Below are 22392 nucleotides of genomic sequence, written 5' to 3' on the forward strand. Positions count from 1 at the left end.
CTAATTTAATCAGTATTTATTCCGTTCAGGTTGACTTCAGGGGATCAGTGCTTCTTGACATTTGATTAAATAGAGTTAAGATTGTGAGGAGTTAGGTATGTCATTAGATTGATAGGTATATAGTGATGATTATTTTATTATTATAAGGCATGAAGCAAAATTATATACATTCTGAGGTATGTTATAGTTTATAAGACAAAATCTTAGGACTGAGTCATGTTACGTTATTGCTCCTAGCTTGTTATTGTAGTGATGATGTCCCTCATCCCTATGAATCACTTCCTAAGTGACCTTTCCTTTCTCCCACCAATTCCTTGCCTCCTGGGATACTGCTGATGAAACACTACGGTCTTATGACCTATGGAAGGACCCGAGATGCTTTTAACAAACCTCAGCTGAGGTGGCAGGTGGCACCTGGGAAAATCTGTTGTTCATGACCTAGAGAGAATGTCCTAAGCCCTTGATGACAAAGTGCTTGTGACTAACCTGTATGTCCCTCCAGTAGCTATGATCAATGTGAATGTCCTAGTCTGCCTATAATTCATGGTTATTGTAAAAGCCCCTCAACGAATCCCAGGCGTTTCCCCTGCCTCTGGTGTTAGCCAGTCCTAAAACTGTACTGCCTCATTCTGTTTTGTTTTCGCATTCTCAAAACTATACAAATAAGCAGAGCAACACAACTGAAAGGGCACTGAGGATCAAAGGATGCCAAGGTATCTCAAAGAATGCACGACAGCAGTGAATGGCACAGACGAAAACAGCTTCGAATTGATGAGAACCACAAGGAGGGGACTGAAAGAACAGCAACAACAATCTACCCCAATCTACAACAATCCACTTTCCCACCAACATCAAATTCCCATGAAAGTCACAAATGCATGCATCAAAACCCATCATGACAGTATTAACTGGGAAGAGGCCAAAGGGCCCCACTTTCACAAGGGAGAGCAGACTGGAAACTGTGAAAGTGGTAGAGAGCTCAAGACCTCACTGTGCCTGTGCTTCCTTGATAAGAAAAAGCATTCGGTTGCATACAACAGAATGCCTCCTTCATGGCTCTAGTTCAGAAGGGAGTCGCCCACCAATGCTTCCAAGTGATTCCCTTTCCATAAAGATAAAACAAGAGAGAAAGAATAATGAATGGTGGAAGAAAGTGTTGATTAGGCTTTTCTAGGTAAAAAGCATTGTACTAAAGTCTGGGGAAAGAAATCAACAGTAAGGCAGTCTCTGATCTCATAAAGGGCTCACATTCAAATGAGAGAGACAACACATGAGGAAGATTTGATAAACAAGTCAGATGGGAATGCCACCATCCCTAGGGTGCAATGGCAAAGGAAATGACAGTGCATCTTCTTTGTCATTTATATAATAAAATCATATCCATTTCTGACACTGAGCTATCTATCAGTGCTGAGGACTTTGGGGGATACAACCTTTTTTTCCTTGGAGATTCGGGGGATGGGGCGGGGGAAGGCTGTCTACAAATGATGTGCTTATAGCACCTGCGGGAGAAGTTAGCAGGATGCATTTCTGCAAGAATAACTACCTGGGACCATGGCTGCTGAGACTAAGCTGGAAGCATTGCAATTCCCAAGTGTCTTGGGTTCAGGGTCCTGGGCTATCTCTATCAGGTCTGAGGGAAGATGGTGGTCAAGACCATGTTTGGTTACCCTCTGGTCATAAATAGCGGGCAATACATAAAACAGGGATGCGATTTGCCCAGGTCGCAGAGGAGATCCAGCAGAGAGTCTCCTGTAAAAAGAGATTCACTATGGATAGCGAAGACCTACAAATGCTCACTCCTCTTTGCAGAAGACGGCGGTTTCTTGTTTGCACCAAGCCCTAGAACACTTTAGAGCCTCCTGGGAGAGACTGATAACCACCCCAACACCGGCAGAGAGAAATAACCAAGTGGGTGAAGAAGATCTATTCTCCAGACTCTAGCATGAGGTTGGATGGACAACCTTAAGAGCTCATTTACATGATCCAGTGGCATCCTGGATGCCCAAAGGAAGTAAGGATGGCCCTAGGGAACTTAGGGGAGAACGTGGACCATGAGGTGCACGGGAAGAGCAGCTCTGGTTGAGCAGCAAGCTACATCCTTTATGGAACACATTCAGCAGTGAGGTCACAGAATCGTTGAAATATGTGGGTGTGAGCTAGGAGAACACTGTACACAGTAAGAGCAATATTGTAGGATGCTCTACTGAGGAAACTTGGCTACTCTCTGCAGTGCAATGATCTGGGAAAATCCTGAAAGAGTTACGATGGGGAATGCAATCTATATCCAGAGGAAGGATGGTTGGAATCAGATGGATTTGAATCAAAGCATGTCAGCATATACCAACCAGCAGAGATGGACATTTTAAAAGAAATGCAAAAGGATACCAAATGTAGGATCTTTTGATGTCCCTCACTTGGAAACTTGCTGCTAAAAGATAAAAAGGAAATTATACAGATGAACAAAATGTTGGGAAAACTGGATATGATAAGGGGGAGGGATATAGAGACTTCTGAGTGAGAATCACTGCCAAGGCTCTAAGAATTCAGGCATAAAAGAAGAGAAGCATAAATCTTAATAACATACTGTGGGCTGTGATGTGAAAAAAATGTAACAAAAAACAGAAAGAGAAAGAAAATGGCCTCAAAGGAGATGAAACAGTTTATAAACAATGAGGATAGCAAAGATTCAATCACAAAAGCAACATTTAAGTGAATGGTAACCAAGAGACAACATAAGAATATTGATGGGCTGTGACTTCGAAGAGAGTTAGAAGAAAATTTATAATCTAGAACATGAATGTTAACACAAGAATAAGAAAAGTCTAAGGACATGAGTGGCACACATCAAAGCAACACAAGGTCAGGGAATGAGTGCCACAATAGGAATCAAGGAAACCTGACTCCAGTCCTGCCTCTCACATGGGTGACATCTGTCACTGAAACTCTCAAAGCCTCAGCTGACTCGCTAAGCCTCCGAGTGACAGTTGAGTTGTTGGTTGGTGCTTGGACAAGGACTTATCACGCTGAGTCTTCCCTATAATGAAGAAATCACTGCTGCTTGTGACAAATAAAAATTTAAAAAGGAATCAAGTACCTATCCAGCAAATTAATAAGCCAAGGATAAATACAAGGGAGAACATGCTAGCAATCAAAAGAGAGAGAAATAAATTTGAAGAAAAGGTAATTGTTGAGCCCAAGGACATGGATTTATGGTAGAAAAAATCCATCTGATAACTTAAATAACTGAGTTGATAAGAAATGAAAGGAAGGGAGATGAAAAAGAAACTGATTACCAAGATCAAAATGAAATGATGGAAATTCGGATGGTTATGAGACAAATCAAGAAAATTCTCAGAAACTATTCTACTCAGTTATAGTTCAAAAGAAGAGAAAAGTCAAATTCGGTAGGTGGATGAATAACCAAAAAAATATGAAATTCCCAGAGTGGCATAATAGCAAACCTAAAAAAAACCTAACCTCAGAAAGAGAAATTAAACAACTTATAAATGAATTTCCATAGGGAAATAAACTACCAGGACCCCACAGATTTGGAAGTAATTTTTATTAGACATTAAAAAACAAATACTCTCTATGCTGCTATGAAACTATTTTCAGGAATAGAGTATGAAGGTAGCAAACTCCTTTTATGAGACAAATATAACCCTGATATCCTAATCAAAGAGAGAAAGCAAAAGAATACCAAGTTTAACAGCTTTCACATTAAATTCGAGGAGGGCTTAGAATACGATATTCTAGAGGGCAAAAGAGCTAGGATTACAACCAATCTGTGTGGCAAAACTGAGTAAACTCCTTCCGGGAGAAAATGCATATTTCATGAAGAGGACTTCCAAGCCTCCCTGATGGAAAGACCAGAGCTGAACAGAAAATATGGCATTTCAAATAGAAGACTCAAGACAGGCATTAAAAAAATAAACATGAAAGAATAATCATAAGAGATTCAATGGAGTTAAGATGTTTACATCCCTACATATGGGGAAATGATACATCTAATTCCTGAGAACTTTATCGTTATTAGAGAAGTCAGAAGGAGCGTGTCGAGACATGGATGGAGAACACAGATGTGAGTTGATTATGTTGGAATGATCTAAAAAAGAAGTAGGGGAGAGAGTGATGTACTGAGTGAAAGGGAAAGAGCAATAGGGATAATGGGGGGATCTCACATAAATGAGGCATGGCATGCAAGGAAGAGCTTTTATGGTGGAGGACTCTTGAGGAGGGAGACAGGATAAAAAGAGAGAAAATAAACAGGAAATTGGAATGGAGGGAAATGCCCCATTACTAATCATAACTGAATGGAAATGGGATGAGCTACCATCGACAGGAAGTAGATAGCAGAATGTAGTGCAAATCAAAATCCAACAATATGTTGTGTCCAAAAGGCACCACTCTAAGAGTTGAAATGAAGGGCTAGAGCACAGTCTGTTGATGCTTCCACTGAGTAAAGAAGGCAGGGGTGGCGATTGTGATCTCAGACAATGCAATAGCAGAAAATCAGGGAAACTGCATTTTGCTAAAAGGTACCACAGACAATGGAGTCATATAAAACAGTTATATCTGAGAAGGGCCTCATTTCACAAATATATAGAGGACTGAGTCCGATTTAAGAATAGGAGTCGTTCCCCAAATGAGAATTGGTCAAAGGATATGAACAGGAATTTTCAGAAGAAGAAATCAAAGCTATCTAAAATCATGGGGAAAATGCTCTAAATCAGTATTGATTAGAGAAAGGGAAATTGAAACAACTCTGAGGTACCACCTCACCTATGAGAAATGACAAATGCTGAAGGAGATGAGTGAAAAACAGATATATTATTAATGAATTGTTGACAGCTCAGTGAACAGGTCCAACTATTCTGGAGAACAATCTGGAACTGTGCGCACCTTTTGATCCAGAAATATCCAGATGCAGAAATAGTACTTACTCCTAGGTCTGGATCCCAAAGAAATCAAAGAAAAAGGAAAATGATCTATATTATAAAAACATTTAGAGTAGCTCTTTTTGTACTGACAAAGAACTGGACATCAAGGGGATTCTCATCAATGGGAGAGCGGCTGAACAAATTGTGGCATATGATTGTGATGGATTACTACCGTGCTATAAGGAATGACAAGATGGGTAGTTTCAGAAAAACATTTGGCAAGACCTACCTATATGAACTGCTGCAAAGTGAAGTGAGAAGAGCCAGGAGATCATTGTACAACAGTAACAACAATGTTGTTATGATGACAAACTGTGAAAGACTCGCTTATTCTGATCAATAAAATGATGCAAGACAAATCCAAAGGAGGAATAATGAAAAAAAAATGCTCTCCACCTCCAGGGAGAGAAATGAGGAGTTCTGAGTGCAAACTAAAGTGTACTTTTCTCATTTTTTCCCTCTTTTTTGTGATATGTCTAGTAGTGAAATATATTTTGCTTGATTTCATGTGTATAATTGATGTCACATTGTTTACCTTCTCATTGGGTGGGGAAGGAGGAGGGGGAGATTCTGGGACTCAACTGAAGAAGAAAAGAATATTTAAGATAAATAATAACCGTTTAAAATATAAAATCAAATAAGGAGGACACTAAGATTGCTCATGTTAGCTACTTCACGATAGCTTGTGAGGAAAGCTCTTTGACAGCCTTGAAACACAACAGAAATAGGAGTTATTAACAACCTGAGAATAAGAGTTACCAACTTTGGCATGGCGACGCTCTTCCATCTTCTCTTTGTGTAGCGCTGAATCCATGAAACTTATTTTCTTGCGCCGAAAGGTCTTCTGGCCTACTTCTCCTTTTTTCTTAGTATATTCCAGGCACTGGGCATTCTCATGCTCTTTAACTGCTGAAGCCTTGAAATGAGAAATTGGAATAAGAAATTATTGGATGCCATTAGCCCTCGTTCTGTTGTTATCCAAATCCTTTCTGAAAGTATAGCAGTCAATGAACGTACTGGGAAGCAGAAAGAATAACAGTTGCCATACTTGTGGAGCCTAATGGTGAAAATGTACTTTTGATACATTATCCTCACCATTATCATCAGGTGGAGTGGGTTTGCCCATTTGACAAGTGAAGAAACCAAGGGAAGCTGGATTAGCCGAGTTCAGTGGCAAAGACGAGACAAAAACAAACCTAGGTCGCTTGACTCCAAGACTGGTCTTGAGAGATGAAACAAATTGGAAAATTGGAAATAGTTCCAAAAATAACAATTGGTAGCATTTATGTAGAGTTTCGAGTTTGTGATGCACTTTCTAAATATTATCCCATGTTATACTCACAAAAACACTGGGAGGTGGATTCTAGCTTTGTCCTCCCTTTACTGACAAGGAGTCCGAGGCACACAGAGAAAAGATGACTTGCCAGAGTCACTCAGCTACAAAGGGTCAAGTCTGGATTAGAAATCAGGTCTTCCTGATCCCATTCCTGATCCCGATACTCCATTCACTAAATCACCAATAACTGCACCCAAAAGAGTGGAACTAGAGAACTAGCAATAGACTGTATTGGACATGCTTGCACGTGCTTTCTACCAATTTGTTTCTCTGCAGATGAGTATTCTTTCCTCAACATCCTTCAAAGGACTGAGTGGTTGAGCCAAGACTGATTTTATATGTCCTTATATGTATCTATGCTAAGGTATATCCTAAGTATGGTTGTCTGAGTATGTGTACATCTGTGTGAGTGTACATTTTTGATGAGTACCAAGCCTCCTGGAAACAGATCACCGAATGACCAAATCTTCCAGTCAGAAAGGAGGCTGAGCAGTCTTACCAATCCCGAACTAGACTCTGCTGTGCAGCACACCAAGGAGTTTTTACAGACACTGAGCTGTCACAGTTCCAGCTTTCAGCCATGGCTCCTAAGTCTACTTTGTGCAGCCAAACCAATAAGTCTCACTTCTCCTCCATGAGACGACACTTCAACAACTTAAGAATAAACTTCCCTGTGTAGTTCTTTCCACCAGTCCTCTCATAGGAAAGCATTAAAACCCTTCAACATACCAGTAGCTTTTCCATTCCCATTGCACCAAACACAACCAATGCACCTTGGATAAGGGAAAGCAAGCAGAAGGGAAAAAAGACTTTGCATCAGATTCCTTAGATATAGGTTTAGTGTCCAATATATTGAGATAAGAAAAAGATATATAAATACCTATATTGAGAGAGAATGAGAGAGAGAAATACAGAGGGAGAGAGACAGGGAGAGAGGGGAAGGGAGGGAGAGAGAGAGAGAGAGACAGACAGACAGACAGACAGACAGAAAGAGAGAGAGAGAGGGACAGAGAGAGAGAGAGAGCAAAAATTAACCTCACTAGAGAGTCAAAGGATATGAACAAGCAGCTCTCAAGGAAACTGGAAATTATTCATAACCATGTAAGAACAGGTTCCAAATAACTAATAATAAGAGGGGAAAACAGCAAAAGATGAAACTACAACAACCCTAAGGTTTCATCTCCCACCCTGTAAGTGGGCACAGCTAAAAAAACATGGGGACTAGGCAATTTGGGAGAGGCTGGGAAGATAGGCACACTGATGCATATTTAAGAGAACTGAAAATCAGTTTGATCCTTCGGAAAAGCAATTTGGAATTAATTGACAAACAGTTCCATACCTCTCATCCAAAGATCCCACTAACTAGGCTCATACCCCAAGGAAGTCCATACACATCAAAATATTTCCAGTAGACATTTTTTGGTAGTAAGGAGTTGGTAACAAATCAGATGCCCATTGGTAGAGAATACTCAGAACAAACTGTGGTACAGTTTGTGGTAAGCGGCAAACACAGACGAGTATGGAAAGACTGACATGAACTAACGCAGAGTGAAGTAAGCAAAGCCAAGGCAATAACCTACACAAGGATTACAACAATGGAAATGGAAAGAAGCACCAGCAAACAATCAAAAGGGAACTTTGCCAAATTACAAAGAATGAGGAAGACGCCAAAGGAGAGAGAGGAGAAGACCCACCTACCCTGATTCTCTGCAGATATGAAATGACCACGGGCATAGCACATTCCATCTACGTCCAGACTTTCTGACAATGTACTGAGAGGTTTTGATTCTTTTCTCTGCTTTTTTTTCCTTCAAAAATATTATTTGCTATATGCATTGTGTCCCCGGGAGGGGGGAAAGGGAGAGAAACTAGGAGAAACTTTGTGGACTTCTTAAAATATTTACAAACCATTAGATGGGAGCAGGGAGGCCTGCCATGTCGCACTATGACCAAGGATGGAGCTTGCAACCCATGAAAGCCTCTAAATGTTTCTCAGACAAACCGATTACTTCCTTTACCTAAGCTGATGTGAGGTGACTCACAAACTCTCGCTCCATGTGAAGCTAGCTAGCTCTTCCACCTCTGAATTTACTAGTTCTCAGGCTTAATACCTGTGGCCATATTATCAGCAGAGCTAAAATGCTCTCATAATCGTGTTGATAACAAGTCTCAAACATCAGATAAAACAGCAAAGAAGCCATCATTATAATTCCAAGGAAATAAAATAGTCAACAAAACCCCACAGCTTTTCAACAAAATTTTAATCCCTGCGTTTATATCCTGGCAGTATCAAGAGCAGCCATTTCTCTTCTATGCTGGTTGGTATTCCTAATTTTCCCAACAGAGGTGTGCAATTCATTTGGCATTGCCAATACAAAGAGCTACAAATATAGCTTTGCCAATGCCAATTCGCACCTGTTGTCATTAGGATAGCTTTAGTATGCTAAGTATTAGAAGTCTTTGCTTTCAAAATCTCTTGCTGGAAGACTGATTTTGGGCTTGAGCCAAAATTGAGCTCTAAGGAGCCTGAACTGACACTTCCAGAACACGGCCCATCTGAAGTCCTTGAGCTGTTTCACAGAATGCAAACTACTGTGACCCAGACTGAAAACATAAGAAACACGCAAAAGCACCAAAGGCCATCACCATCGGCCAACATTTAGACAGGGGTTGATACATAGTGAGTGGGGCAAGGCTATGCTAAGCACTCTGTTGGGCAAGAGCTTCCTTACCAGCAATTCTGAAAGGTGCTTCTGACTTCACCTGTAGCTGACTAAGGGGTAAAGAAGCAGTGTGGTGGTATCAGTCTTTGCCAGAGGTCAGCACCAGTTCTCAAACCTAATTACCTCACCTTCTTAGCAGACTGACGAGATTTCACTATGGCAGAGCAGTTTTTTTAAACATTTTTTTATGTCGGCCCTTTCAAAATTACTTCTGTACCTTCAGAGAACCCAAGAAAAGTTCACTCTCCTACTAATGCTTTCCAACACGAGGAACGATCGCATTTACGTTTAGCTAACAAGTTGGTAAGCTGAGATCGCTGGGCCCGACATTTTGTCTTCACGCCAAGCCGCAAAGTTAATCTGACTTAACATGATTCTCTCCCTAAAAATGAAACCCAAATCAATTCAGTTGGGCCAGGATCTATGCTCCCAAACGGTATACACAGAATCCTCGGGCAATATTTTTCAATTATCTAGCACTCTTCTCCAGAACGTCCAATTATGGCAAGCACTTCTTAAGGCCCACGACATTCGGCCCGTCTACGGCCAAAGTGGAAGGTGGCCATTTCCTTGTTCTAGGTTCCAGTTTACCATAGCTCTCCTATGAAAGGGAGTCCTTAAGTCAGGACATATTTCTGTCAAATCAGATCTGGGTCTTACAACTGCTGATGGCCTATAACCTTCCTCTCTTCCCCTTGGAACGACTCAAAGCCTGACACAGGAAGTGCCCCGTATTCTCCTTATTTCGGAAACCTTGCTCAAATTTTCTTGGATGTGCTTGAACTTTCTTCTTTAATTTCTCTCTGATTTCATATCCATATATCTATGTATCTACCGATAGACACAGGTAGATAGATATCTTTCGAGAGGTCCTGAAATCCACACCTTTCTGTTTGCCTTCATTACTCTTCTCCTAAACCTTCCTTGCCTTCCCGGAGCTCCACATCCCACGCACACCTCAAACTCTATGCACTTCACTGAATACTGCTTTGGTCATTTTAGCTCATAATTGTTGTTCAGCAAAATTTAATGACTACTAAAACCTTCACCTTCTCAGCTGCAGAGTTCATTGAAACTCAAGTGACCCTATTTCCACTAATTTGTCATTTTTTCCTCAATTACTTCTCATCCAAGAATTTCTAGGAGATCACAGCACCCCAAAACTTCTCTCATTCTTCCACAAAAGGATAAAACCTGCACTGCTCCTTCCTAATCACAACATATGAAAACTTTTGGGGGACAACCTCCTGAAAAATCCATTAAGATGTCAGTAATTACAAAAATCTTTAGGAGGCCCCAAATAATCTCCACTCCTGTAGCACAGGGCTAGTAGGGCCCTGCTCTCAGGGAAGCTGGGGCTGATGGATACTTTGAGCTCAGGAGTTCCGGGTTGCTGTGCCCTGAGCCGATCGATCAGGTTTCCACATTCAGTCTCAAACTAATGTGGTGAAACCTCAAGAGCAAGGGACCATCAGGCTGCCTATGGAGATGAAGAAACCAGCCCAGGTCAGAAATGGAACTGGTCAAAGCTCCCAGCAGTGAGACTGGTCCTGAGAGAGAGAGATCACTGTATTTCCAGCCTTGGAGACATATAGAGGGCCAGTCTCAAAAACAAAGGAAACTCACCTCTAAGATGGGGTGGGGGTGGGGGGAGGTCATTTCTTACTGTGGCTCCCATGGTCCCACCAACTTGCCCAATCCTCACCACCCCAAGCAAAGTGTTTGGGTAGAATCGAATTTCCCCTTGTTGGCCCTTTGACCTTTTAAAATCACTCTCTCGCTATCTTCTGCTTTCCTACCACCTTCATTACCCAAAATGGCCTTTCTCCCTTCTTCCCCTCCCCACAGAAGTGTCCCTTCGAGCAAAGGATAACAAGAGGGCTTAGAAAGCAGTGTGTCAAAACTCTCCCCCACCTCATTTAAGTCTGACTGTACACACCCACCTCAAAGAGGGGAGGGACTGCTTGCCTCACCTCTTCTGGCCCAGGTTCAAGCAATATAATTACCCAGAGCTCACTCTGGACTGCCTGGGTATTTGCATTTACACCACTCTGGTCTTCCTGGAAATAATTCCTTTCCCAGACCCTTCATCCAAATCATGACCTCTGAGATCCTCAGCCCTCAATGTTCTTCCAGGGTGACTCCAAGCTCCACTGGGGGGGGGGGTTGCCTCTCCTTGGTTCTGCCTCTTTCCCACCCCACTTCCACCTGCCAGGCTGCTAACATGATTGCGTGACTCATCAAATACCATGCCACCAGAATCCCAGCTGCTGTGGAGAAAACTTGGGTTCCCTTTAGAAAACGTCAGCAGAGGAGCTTCATTTTCTGAGCAGCTCCCAAAGCTAATGGGACATGATCCAGTTTCTGTACCTTGTTGGGTGTCACCCTCGGGTTCTGCAGGTACAGTCTGTTTCTCACATGAGAAAGAACAGAGCTGTTCATCTCAAGTGTCCTGGGCTTCTCTGCACCCAATCTTTGCTGCCTGCCACTCCATGCCTCCTGAGGGTTCCGCTGCTGACCAATCGGGGTTCTCTCAGTGGCACAAAATGACTGCAGAGCATCCAGGGCTCCCTTTGAGGCCTCTGCAACTTCTGTCAACAGCACATACACAAAACAAAAATGTCAGTGACTCTATTAGGTGAAAGACGAGGAAGGATTGGTTTTCCATGCCCAGCTTTCTCTCTCTCTCTCTCTCTCTCTCTCTCTCTCTCTCTCTCTCTCTCTCTCTCTCTCTCTCTCTCTCTCTCTGGCAAAAAGGAGAAGCTGAGATTCTTCAGAATGAGAGCGGGGAGGAAGGGAAAGCCCCACAATGGAGCAAACGGGGCCTGGATCCCACATCGTCCAAGCACGCATCTTTGAATTTGGGCTGCTTCTACCACTTACCTGGAAGGTTCAGGGGCAATGATTCACTCTCCAGGCCCGCAGGTCCTCTCTGGACCTCAGGTTTCACATCTTCATAGTAAGGTGACCGACCACCATGGTACCTGACGTGCTCTGCTGGGAAACGTTAGAAAATATCAAGAAAGAACCTCAGGACGGTGTCCTAAGCTGACAGACTTAGTCTGGCTTGAATCAAGATCTAATTGGTCCCTCTGGAATGATCCTTGCTTCATTCGCTCATTCCTTCAATTCTCGCAACCAAGATGGCAGAGCAAGTTAGTCTTCCTGGAGGTGACCAAGCAGAGAGAGGGAATATCTTCTAGGGAATTCAACTAAGAGTGGTCACCTCTGGCCACACTGAAGGGACAATGTTATAGCAGGAGCCCTTGAGGAAGGGATAACTGGTTCCGGGAAGAGGGTTCTCTAAGGAGCAGCAAATCTGCCATTACTCTTGTTCCACCAGTATGAATAAGAGACCCCTTAACCTCAATTCCTCACCATGTTCTGTCTCGGGTTGGGATCGCTCTCTTTATTTTCGTGACAACTACAAATGCCCCTAGCCATCGTGGCTGGGGAGGAAGAATTTCCAAGAGCAAGGGAAGTGTGGCTCATTTGGGCCTCCCTCCAGGCAGGAACACCTGGAGCAGTCAACAGAGTGTGCAGGGTTTTTCTCCCTCCTTGAACAACCCTGTGAGTCTCAGAGTTGGAAGGGCTTCCAGAATCCACCCTTATCCAAAGGTCAAATTTCTTCTACTAGGTCCTCTGGCAAAAATGTGCCTCCACTTCCAAAAAATCCAAGGAAGAAGAAGTCCTTCACTTCTTTATTTTGAAACTCTTACCTTTCAAACAATACTAAGTATCGGTTCCAAGCGCAAGGACAGTAAGGGTTAGGTAATGGGGGTTAAGTGACTTGCCCAGGGTCAACCAGCTAGGAAGTATCTGAGGCCAGATTAGAACCCAGGACCTCCCATCTCCAGGCCTAGCATTCTATCAACCAAGTCACCTAGCTGCCCCACTCCCTCACTTCTATGACAACCCCTTTCACACTTGGGACACCTAGTCCTCAGACTCCAAATCTGGTCCGATTCAAATCTGGGGCTTGGGTGCCAGGAAAGGCAGCACTGCTCTGCAGAAGGAAGACTATGGGCAGGTACACCTGGGTTCAAGTTCTGGGGTCTGATGGATGGAAGAGGTGGGAAGTGGGACCAGATGCAAATGGCCTTCCCGTTGCAATCTCCAGAGCTGTGGAGAGAACGGTGGCTGACCTGTCTGGTCGAGTGGGGCATCCCAGCTCCGCTCCGCTCTACCAGCAGGAGCCGGTGCCCTCCTCTATTACTGTGGAAAGTAAACTTCCACAGGGTGCAACCTGAGCCTTTTCCAAAGCACTTTCCCTTCTCTTGCCTCCCCTGAGAGAACGCAAGAAAGACAAACCCTCCTGCCACTCCTGGGCCCCATCACCCCTGAAAAACAAGGGTGCTGTGGACCTGGGGCACATTTCCTAGGTGCCCAAGAGAACCGAAATTCCCAGAAGGCAGTGACCATGTCTCGGCCAATCCCCATTGCCTCAGTTGCTAAGCCATGAGCCCTGTGGATGAATGCTTAAGCAACAGTTGGCCTGACAAAAATCGGGGGAATTTTGTGGACCACGAACTCGAGGTGAGGCAGGAGGTTACTATGGCAGCCCAAAAGACTAATGTGATCTTGGGCCAAATTAAAAGAGATGGATGGTAAACCTGCCATGCTCCACCCTGGACAGACTCATGTGGGGTTCTAAATTCAGTTCTAGGTAGCACAGTGCAGAGAAGTCATTGATGAGCTAGACAGTGACCAGATCAGGATAATAATAAGGATGGTGCCCGACCATAAAGTGACCTGGTTAGTCTGGAGAAGGGAGTGCCTGGGGCTCAGGGGATGGCCGACTTCAATGTCTGAAAGAAAAAGAACAAGGACAGGGAGAGCGAGAAGGAGACAGAGAGAAAAACAGGGGAGGCAGAGAGGAAGAGATGGAAAAAGGCAGAGAGGGAGAGAGGGAGAGGCAGAGAGGGAGAAAAGGAGAGAGGGAGGAGATGGAAACAGGGAGAGGGAGAGAGACAGGAGAGCAGGGGCTGGGGAGCCAGGAGAGGGAGAATGAAGTTTCCTTCTCTGTTTTCTCCCCTCCCCTCCCCATAGCCCCACCCAGGACCAGAAATGGATGCCTACAGCAGAAACACTTGGCAGTAGTAGGAGACCTGAGCTTGCAAAGAACCTGACGGAGTTCCACACTGTTCCCAAAGCCCAGGCTTCTCTGTAGAGGAAACAGGACTGTGAAGGGCCCAGGCAGAAGGGAACATGGAGTCCAGCCTTCTAGCCAGAGAAGGGATATTTCTCAGCTGGTGTGTGAGTCTTGGGGTATTCTGTGGGTCCCTGAGAAAGAGGGACTCATCAGAGTGAAAGAAAGTCCTGAGGACAATAGTCTCCGGTGCGCTCCTTCTGGGGACAAGCAAGTGGGCTTTTCGCATGACTTTGGTACCAAAATCTGTTTAGGGAGTCCCCTGAGCCTTGCCTGCCCACGTGTTTACTGCAGATTCAAGAATGGGCTTTCCCACACTCAGAGCCCACACTGAGTCCTAACTGGTATGGACGTTTGGAGCTCCTGGGAGGGAAACTTAGGCACCAGACTTCCTACACCTTATTTTGGAGACTTTGCTGGATGGAGAGCAGGTGGGAGGACAGAGTCAGATCTGGAGATAAGAAAGTCCAGAGTTCAAACCTGGTCTCAGATGTTTCCTAGCTGGCTGACCCTGGGCAAGTCATTAGCCCCAACTCCCCAGCCCTTACTGCTCTTCTGCCTCAGAAACAATATTTATCATCAATTCGATGACAGAAGGTAAGGGTTTAAAGGAAAAGCAGGTGGGGGCAATGAGCCAAAGAAAGGGAAACAAGAGGGTTCTTGGGAGGGTGGAGGAGAGTGGATCAGGCCCCTGGATGGAACCAGGGCTATAAGCATTCACAATCCACATGGGTCCACAGGCCACGAAGTACCTACCATGAAACTTGTCCCTTTATATGGCCATTCTCTCAGAGGTGCAGCTCTGAGGACCGGGGCCAGGGATCCTGGTCCTCAATGGCTGACTTTGCCTCGACTAATGGCCCTTTGACTGATGAACCTCCACAATGTCATGTGACCACAGCCACCAGGCCATGTTGTTACCATGGGAACTGTCAGCCTGGCTGACCTAGATGATCATAACTACCCACATTCCTACAGCAAGGGAGGTTTACTAAAGGCTTTTGTCACAGCACCCCAGGGAGGCAGGAAGTGCAAGTGTGATGATGTCTGTCTTGCAGAGAAGGAAACTGAGGCTCACAGGTTGGTCTAGGAGCCTTGCCCGTGGTCACACAGCTACTGACAAAGCAGTGAGAGAAGGAGGAGGTTATGCCAACTCAGGGCACAAGCTTACCTACTGGGGATGTGAGGCCTGCCTGGAGCTGTCCAGCAGCACCTTTTTTGGCCTTGACAACCTGGATCCACATCTCATTCAATTTTGCTTCCACGGCGACAGAGTCCAATGGGCTCACTGGTTCATCTAAATCAGAGCAGTGACATGTTAGCTGCCTAGTGTGTCGGGACCCCACAAAGAAGGTTCTGGCCCTCAGAGTCTTGGAGGCTGTCCAACGGTACAAAGTCAGAAATGGGTGTGGTTTTATCATTAGTTGAGTGGAAGTAAAGAAGATCACACACAGCACCCCGAGCCTACCCTAAGGACCCGTGTGCCTTTCCAGGTGCCCAGGACCTGAACAATCTTCTCCAGATGGCTCCCACCCCACCCCCGTCGGAGTGTGAGCCCCTGGAGAGCAGGACCTGGTTTCCTTTTTTCTAATGGCTTTTTGGTTGGTTCCATCCTTCAAGGCCCGACGTAGACATCTCGAATGGCTGGATTACAATGGGCTGGGAAAGAGACGTTTGGGAGGTTCTGCTTCTGCCCTGCCTCCCTGGAGTGACCCGATGTAGGGCACTAGATACTCCAGGGACAGACTTGAATTCTTGAGGAGACCCGACCCAGTGGTAAGCCCCAATAAATATGCGAGAACCTAGACACCAAACAACACTTCGTTCCCATGTTTGGGACAGAATACAAATGAACACCACCAGCTTTGCTGAGGAAGGCTTCCTTGTTGGCTATGATGAGAGGAGTAGCCTCCCATGCGGAACCCCAGCGTTGGAAAGTACCCCAAGAGGTCAACCTCTTCGACTGGGAAAGAAACAGGCCTCCTGCCACTCAGAAGAGAGGAGGCAATCAACCAGAGGCCCTGAATGGCAAGCAAACATGATGGGCCAACAGGTTGGCTTCTTTTCCTGATCCATCCTTCTCTGTTACCAGGGAGGGTGTTATTGAGGTTGGGGAGATGTCACTGGGAAGCGATGGGAAAAAAATTTTTAAAACTACCATTGTTTTTTAAAAATCCATTTCTGGTCCGGGCCTGAGAGCATCTACTAAGTCAGCCCACCCAAAGGGTTGATGAATGAAGGGGCCACAACCATACCACATTAGGTATTTTAGGGCTCAGAGCCCTGGAAAGCAACTCATTGATTTCCCCAGGTGCCGTGTGCACCCATTTCCTCTTCATCTGCTTCTGAAAGATGGAGAAATGGTTAGTTAGCTTCTTTGCCAGAGGAACCCTGAATTAACCTGCAGTCCATTATCAGGCTACACTTTTCTCCACACTGTCATGAGAGACCCTGAAGAATGATGGTGACAGACCAATCCCAATGACTGGTGCTAATGGGAAGCATGGCTTGTGGAAATGGACTAGCCCACCTAGAAAATCATCCCAAATCTGTTCTACCTGGCCTTGGAGTGCATTCCATTATTTTTCTGGAGCAGATGTGGTTTTGCAATGACATTCATTGTAGAGAAACATTCCACAAGGCCTGCATTTCCTGAGCTAGAAGAAGAGAGAGCAACTCTCAGTTCTAGCATCCTTCCTAATGGGGACCCACTTGGCAGACAGGGGCACTGTCAGGAAAGGGTCCAAATGGAGAAAGACAGGGGAATAAGGAGAAAGGTGAAAGATGGGGCAGGACAGGTTGGGTCATGTAGTAGGGGCAGAAGGGGAGAAATGTCAGTAGAGGCCAACAGGAGTCTCCTGAATCACTCACATTCCTTGTTGCTTTCCCGTGGCCTTCCCTAGACCCCACTGTACCTTCTTGCCAATGGCCTGGCCCTCTTCAGCAATGTAGCCTGGTGCAGACCTTTGATCTCTACTTGGCCTATGGCTTCCCATGAAATAGAGAGCTATACATCATTGGCATCTCATTTGTGAGGGGTGGGGATCAGGACCAGGGGTTTCTTCTGTTGAAAATGTCCCTGTCGATCCTGACAATGGCAGCAGGGATGGCCGCCATGACTCTGGAGAAAAAGTGGGCAAAAGTGGCACAGGGTGGAGATGTAAGCCCGAGCTTGTGGCCAACGGCACTTACCACAGTGCCTGGCATAGAGGAGATGCTAACTAACTGTTCACTGAGTGACAGAACAACCAACAGCCCTTCCCCATTCCCTTCCAATGGCATTTCTCTACCTCCATCATCGAAGCTTGGTGTCGGCTTCTTGCTCACAGGATGGCTCTCAGAGGCAAGGGACACAGCCTGGAATTCTGCAGAAGGCACTGACCGGTCAGAGGGTTCCCCTTTGGCCAACTGACATTCTTCTTTGACCACCACCTCCTCCTCCTCTTTGCAGGATTCCAAGGTCTCACTGGAATAGTGTGAAGAAGCACTGCTACACTCCTCTTGTGTCTGACCAGCATCATCCTCAGGCACAGGGGCCAGGACCCAAGCAGAGACTCCAGAAGACATTGCTGCAGAACAAAGGGGAGCCCTGTTGGCCAATAAACCCTTTGCTCTCTTCCCCCTGCCCTGCTCTCCCAGCTCCCTCAGCATGACTGAAGAAAGGGGAGCCAAAGAGGGATCTTCAGATAAGAGATTCTTCACCTACATACATCTCTTGGGGAAGTACATGCCTTTGGCACCTGCCTGAAATGAAGAAAGATGCAAAAGAGCTCACAAGTAGCTGAGGGCCTGGGTGAGAATCTAGTCTCTGCTGCTGAAGACTCGAGGGACGTCTGTGAAAAATATTGGATAGTCTCTTCCCTGCTAAAGGGAATTGGGAACAGTTGGGGTTAGGAAACAGAGTGGCCCCCACGGGCTCAAGAAATCGCTAGACTGTTACCCAGAATCAAAGCATGGTTTTCCATGGGGCTTACAGATCAATGACACCCACCCACATGGTGGGAAGGGCATGGCAAGGGGGAGGAGGGGCTAAAGGAAGAAAAATAGGGTCATTTACTAGGCAAGTAAGCAAGGTAAAAATACTCTCCACAACAAATTGATCAGCAGGTCAAATCCAGATCTCTGCAGTTGAACCCCATGTGAAAGCGGCCATATGTGGGTGGTCTAAGGGGCCACTAGAGGTCAGCCAGACACACAGCCACTACAATATTTTAGTACTTAGAAACTTTAGAAACTTAGAAACTTGTCCAACCTGGTAAAGGGACTTACATTGAATGAATAAGTTGGCTGCTTCTCCAGGGCCCAAAAGAAGCTAAGAGCCGAGCCAACAAAGCCAGCTTTCAATTCTAGAAGCCAATGATTGGGGACCCCATAGTACTTGCTGCAGGCTAAACCTTGTCCCAAGGACTCCAAATGCTCAAGCTCTCTCAAGGGTGAAAAGTATTTTCTGTATGTTCTCTCCATGGATCTTCACAGCATCCCCGTGAGGAAGGGACTACAGGTCTTCCCAGGCCTCCTGTCAAAACGAGGCTCAGTGACTTGCCCATGGTCACACACCTATAACCTATCGAAGGCAAGATTGGAACTTGAGGTCTCCCAGAGGCCAAGTTCAGAGCCCTACCAGCGCCTCACCACATGTTCCCCCGGGCCCTCCTTATTCTATGGTAACATGGGAAGTCCCCAGAGTGGCTCGTCCCATTACTTTGATTTTCTGGACTAAAGGATCGCCATCGCCAGAAAAGAGTTTGTTTAAACTCTTGTAGACAAAAATATTCTCACAAGAAGACAGACAAAACTCCATCCTCAGTCAATGGTCTACATTGTGAAACTGTCTGGATAACTCAGATAACTCAGATAGTGCTGGATCACAAGTTCTCTCTCCTCTGAACAATGCTATGTGAGGGAGGGGAACAAAGTGTCTCACAGGATGAAGCAATAGGGACACCAGATTACTGCCTCCAAGTTCTTCTTGGCTGCTTTTCCTTTTCTTTACACGGCTCCCACCCCAACTCCTCTGCCCCACCTCCCATAGGATTGGGACCTCTTGTCACCTACCCATCTGCCTTTGTCCTGGAAGGGCTGGGGCACAAAAGGACAGTTGGAATGGTTACTGGAAGGGACCTTAGAGACTAAGGGTTCTGAAGCTGGGGTCCACAGACCCCACCCTCCAAGGCATCCATGGATGGTCCTCAGGGGTTCTGAAGACTTGGGTGGGTCGGTAGGAATTACACATTCCTTTTCTAAATGAAACTGAGCATCTCTTTCGATTGGGAATTGTGGACAACAAACAGGATTCTGGAGAGGGATTCATTAGCTTCCCCAGACTGACTGCCAAAGGGGTTCATGACCCCCAAAAGGTGAAGGGCCCTTGATCTACACTCCAAGCAGCTTCACATCACAGAGCAGATTCCCCAGTGTTTGGTCTAGGACCCTGAACCTAGTTCAGAGCCAGGATCCAACTCCAGGTCCTGCCTTCAGCCTCCTCTCCCTCCTCCTTGTACGAATGAAACCCAATGTCCTTCCGTAACTAGAACGTGTGCATGTGTTTTCTGATGCTTTCCAATAGTCCACTACACAATATTTTCACATGCCTCCTCTCAGGTGACCAAGGAATCCGTTCCCTCACCCACTGCTCAAGCTGACAGACCCTTTTTGACCACAGGACGCTAGAGCAGATCTCAGAAACCACTGAGTTTTGCACTGCCTCAGGAGGGAGGAGGGGCCTTGCCCCAGGACATGTGTCTAAGTACCAGAAGGATCCTGGGAGGTCTCCAGCCTGCCAGGTCCTTTCTGCCACATCAGGTGGCAGCAAAGTGCAGGTGGTGCCCACAGTCAAATTCAAGATTGACCAAGGGTCTCCCTCCTAGATGGGGTAGGGGAGCCAAAGGCTCCTAGGACCCCTCTTGGCTCCCTCTCTAGACTCCTACACAAAAAACACAACAACCCAGGCAGGCCCTGCCCTCCAGGAGTTTATTTCTGAAAGGGCTGGGAGAATGGGAAGAAGGGAGAGAGGCAAATGGGAGAGAGGGGGAAGAGAAAGAGAGGGGCTAGGAGAGAGATGGGGAAGGGGAAAGAGGAGGGGAGAGAAGGGGTTCAGCACAAAAAGTGTCTTCCTTGAGGATGCATGCCCCCCCTACGACCTTCTCTGAGGAAGCTGCCCCCAGGAGGGGTCTCTCGGCTTCCCCACTAAGCCTGGCGGGTATCATGGTATCAGCAGGCTAGACTGTCCCTCCCCCCCCTCCCCCACTGACAGATTAGGAAACCGAGGACCTCCTGAATGGGACAGGCTCCAGGGTCGGGGGGTCCCTCAGCCCACACACTGCCAGGGAAAGCTGGTCCAGGAGGTTGTTTTGGGGGGTCGGGCCGGGGAGCTGGAGGGGGCGGGGCCGCTCGAGCCAGAAGTCAGGTCCCTTGGGTCATTCCTTGGGCTGCGAGAAGGGGGAACGGGGCAGTGGTTGCCACAGGAAGGACCACAGGACTCCAGAAGGGCCGCTGTAATTGGGTGGCAGGGGTGAGGCAGGATGAGGTTGAAGGAAATTGGGGAGGGCCTACCTAATTCAGGGCTCAGGAAGCTTCCCTTCTCCAGCCTGGACAGCGCCTCAGCAGCCTCCTTCTGAACTGCGTTTCCCTGGCAACCAGGAGGGGCACGAGGGCTTCCTCACCCGCAGGAGCACTGGCGGGAGGGCGGGGCATGGAGACCGTTTCTCAGGAGGGGGCGGGGCCTAGAGGGGCTCGCGCCCAGCTTCTCGCGGCCCTGGGGGTGGGGCCTGTCCCTGTTCGAGGCGTGGCCTGCGGCGGGCGAGGCGGGCCAAGCGTAGGAGGCGGGGCCGGCCCTTCCCTGACTGGCTTCATGGCCAAAGCTTGTCCTGCCCCAGACTGGACTGCTCCTCCTCTCCTGCCCGCCTTCTTCCATGCCTTCCCTCTTTCCTTCCTTCCTATCTACTTTTCATTCATTCATTAATCCATCCATTCATTCATTCTTTCTTTCTTTCTTTCTTTCTTTCTTTCTTTCTTTCTTTCTTTCTTTCTTTCTTTCTTTCTTTCTTTCCCTCCCTCCCTCCCTCCCTCCCTGCCTTCATCCTTTTGATCTTTCCTTGTCTTTTCTTTCTTCCTTTTATGCTTCCTCCTTTTTATTTTTTTCTTCCATTACTTCTTCCTTTCTTTATCTTTTCTCTTTCCCCTCTTTATTTTGCTCCTTCCTTTCTACCTCCTTCCTTTGTTTCACTCACTCATTCATTCTTTCTCTCTGTCTCTCCCTCTCCCCTCTTTCTTCTTTTCTTTCTGTTCCTTCCTTCCTTTTACTCTTTCCTTCGCTCCTTCTGTCTTTCTTCTTCTTTTCTGTCTTGCTTCTATGCTTCTTCCTTTTTTGTGTTTTCTTTCATTCCTTTTTCTTTTCCATTCTTCTCTTTCCTTCTTGATTTTGCTCTTTCCTCTCTACTTCCTCCCTGTTTTGCATGGCTGCACAGATATAGTCGATATCAAAATTGCTCCCTGTCTCAAGGAGGGAGAGAATTTGGAACTCAAATTTTTAAGAAGCAAATGTTGAAAATCGCTCCCTGTGCAACTAAAAAAATGATAGAACCTTTTTGAAAAACAAGTTCAGAAAGCATAAAGTACTTGGGAGTCTACTTGCCAAGACACACATGAAATATATGAACACAATTACAAAACACCCTTTACCCCAATAAAGGCAGACCACAACAATTAACAAGATAGTAATTACTAATGGGTAGCCAGCACCAATATGAAAAAAATGACAATTCTAACCTCAATAGTTTGACCTCTTTCAGAACCATACCAATCAAACGGCCAAAGGATGACTTTAGAGAGCAAGGGGGGAAAGCCAGAATGAAGTTTGTCTGGAGAAACAAAAGATCTCTATGTCAAGGTTAAAGTAATCGTTCTATAATTTGTAAGCGGGTAAGAATTAGAGAGAGAGGGTGGTCAGTAATACAGATTGGGCACAAAATACAGAGAAACAAAGAGGACAGTAGTGTAATGTCTGATCAACCCAAAGATCCCAGTCATTGGGGCAAGAACTCACTACTGAACAAAAACTATTGGGAAAGCTGAAAGCAGTCTGGCAGAAACTAGGGAAAGACCAACATTGCATACCATATACTGAGACAGGTGCCAAATGGATATGTGATTTCTCAGATCTGTGGCTGGAGGAAGAATTCATGAGCAAAGAAGAGACAGAGAGTAGAAGTGGCTGTTGATTTATGAAATGGAAGCACCTGG

The 22392-nt window shown here is 46.0% G+C and overlaps 1 protein-coding gene across 7 annotated transcripts in view; it reads right to left on the minus strand.

Annotated features, from left to right (window-relative positions):
• LOC130456157 (uncharacterized protein C8orf48 homolog) overlaps positions 1-22392 on the minus strand; it is a 103016-nt gene that overhangs the window by 70695 nt on the left and 9929 nt on the right. For 3 of the 7 annotated variants that reach the window (XM_056809612.1, XM_056809614.1, XM_056809609.1), the window contains exons 2-6: positions 17442-17720; positions 15323-15448; positions 11886-11999; positions 11373-11593; positions 5707-5859 (exon numbers count right to left, since the gene is read on the minus strand). In XM_056809612.1, the coding sequence (XP_056665590.1) occupies positions 5707-5859; positions 11373-11593; positions 11886-11999; positions 15323-15448; positions 17442-17720 (893 nt within the window). Of the gene's footprint in view, positions 1-5706; positions 5860-11372; positions 11594-11885; positions 12000-15322; positions 15449-17441; positions 17721-18420; positions 18738-20703; positions 20873-22392 lie in introns of those variants that run through there. The other 4 variants (XM_056809616.1, XM_056809613.1, XM_056809615.1 and 1 more) reach the window with 4 other exon arrangements.

The sequence above is a fragment of the Monodelphis domestica genome, chromosome X (assembly GCF_027887165.1).
Source record: "Monodelphis domestica isolate mMonDom1 chromosome X, mMonDom1.pri, whole genome shotgun sequence".
Classification (NCBI taxonomy): domain Eukaryota; kingdom Metazoa; phylum Chordata; class Mammalia; order Didelphimorphia; family Didelphidae; genus Monodelphis; species Monodelphis domestica.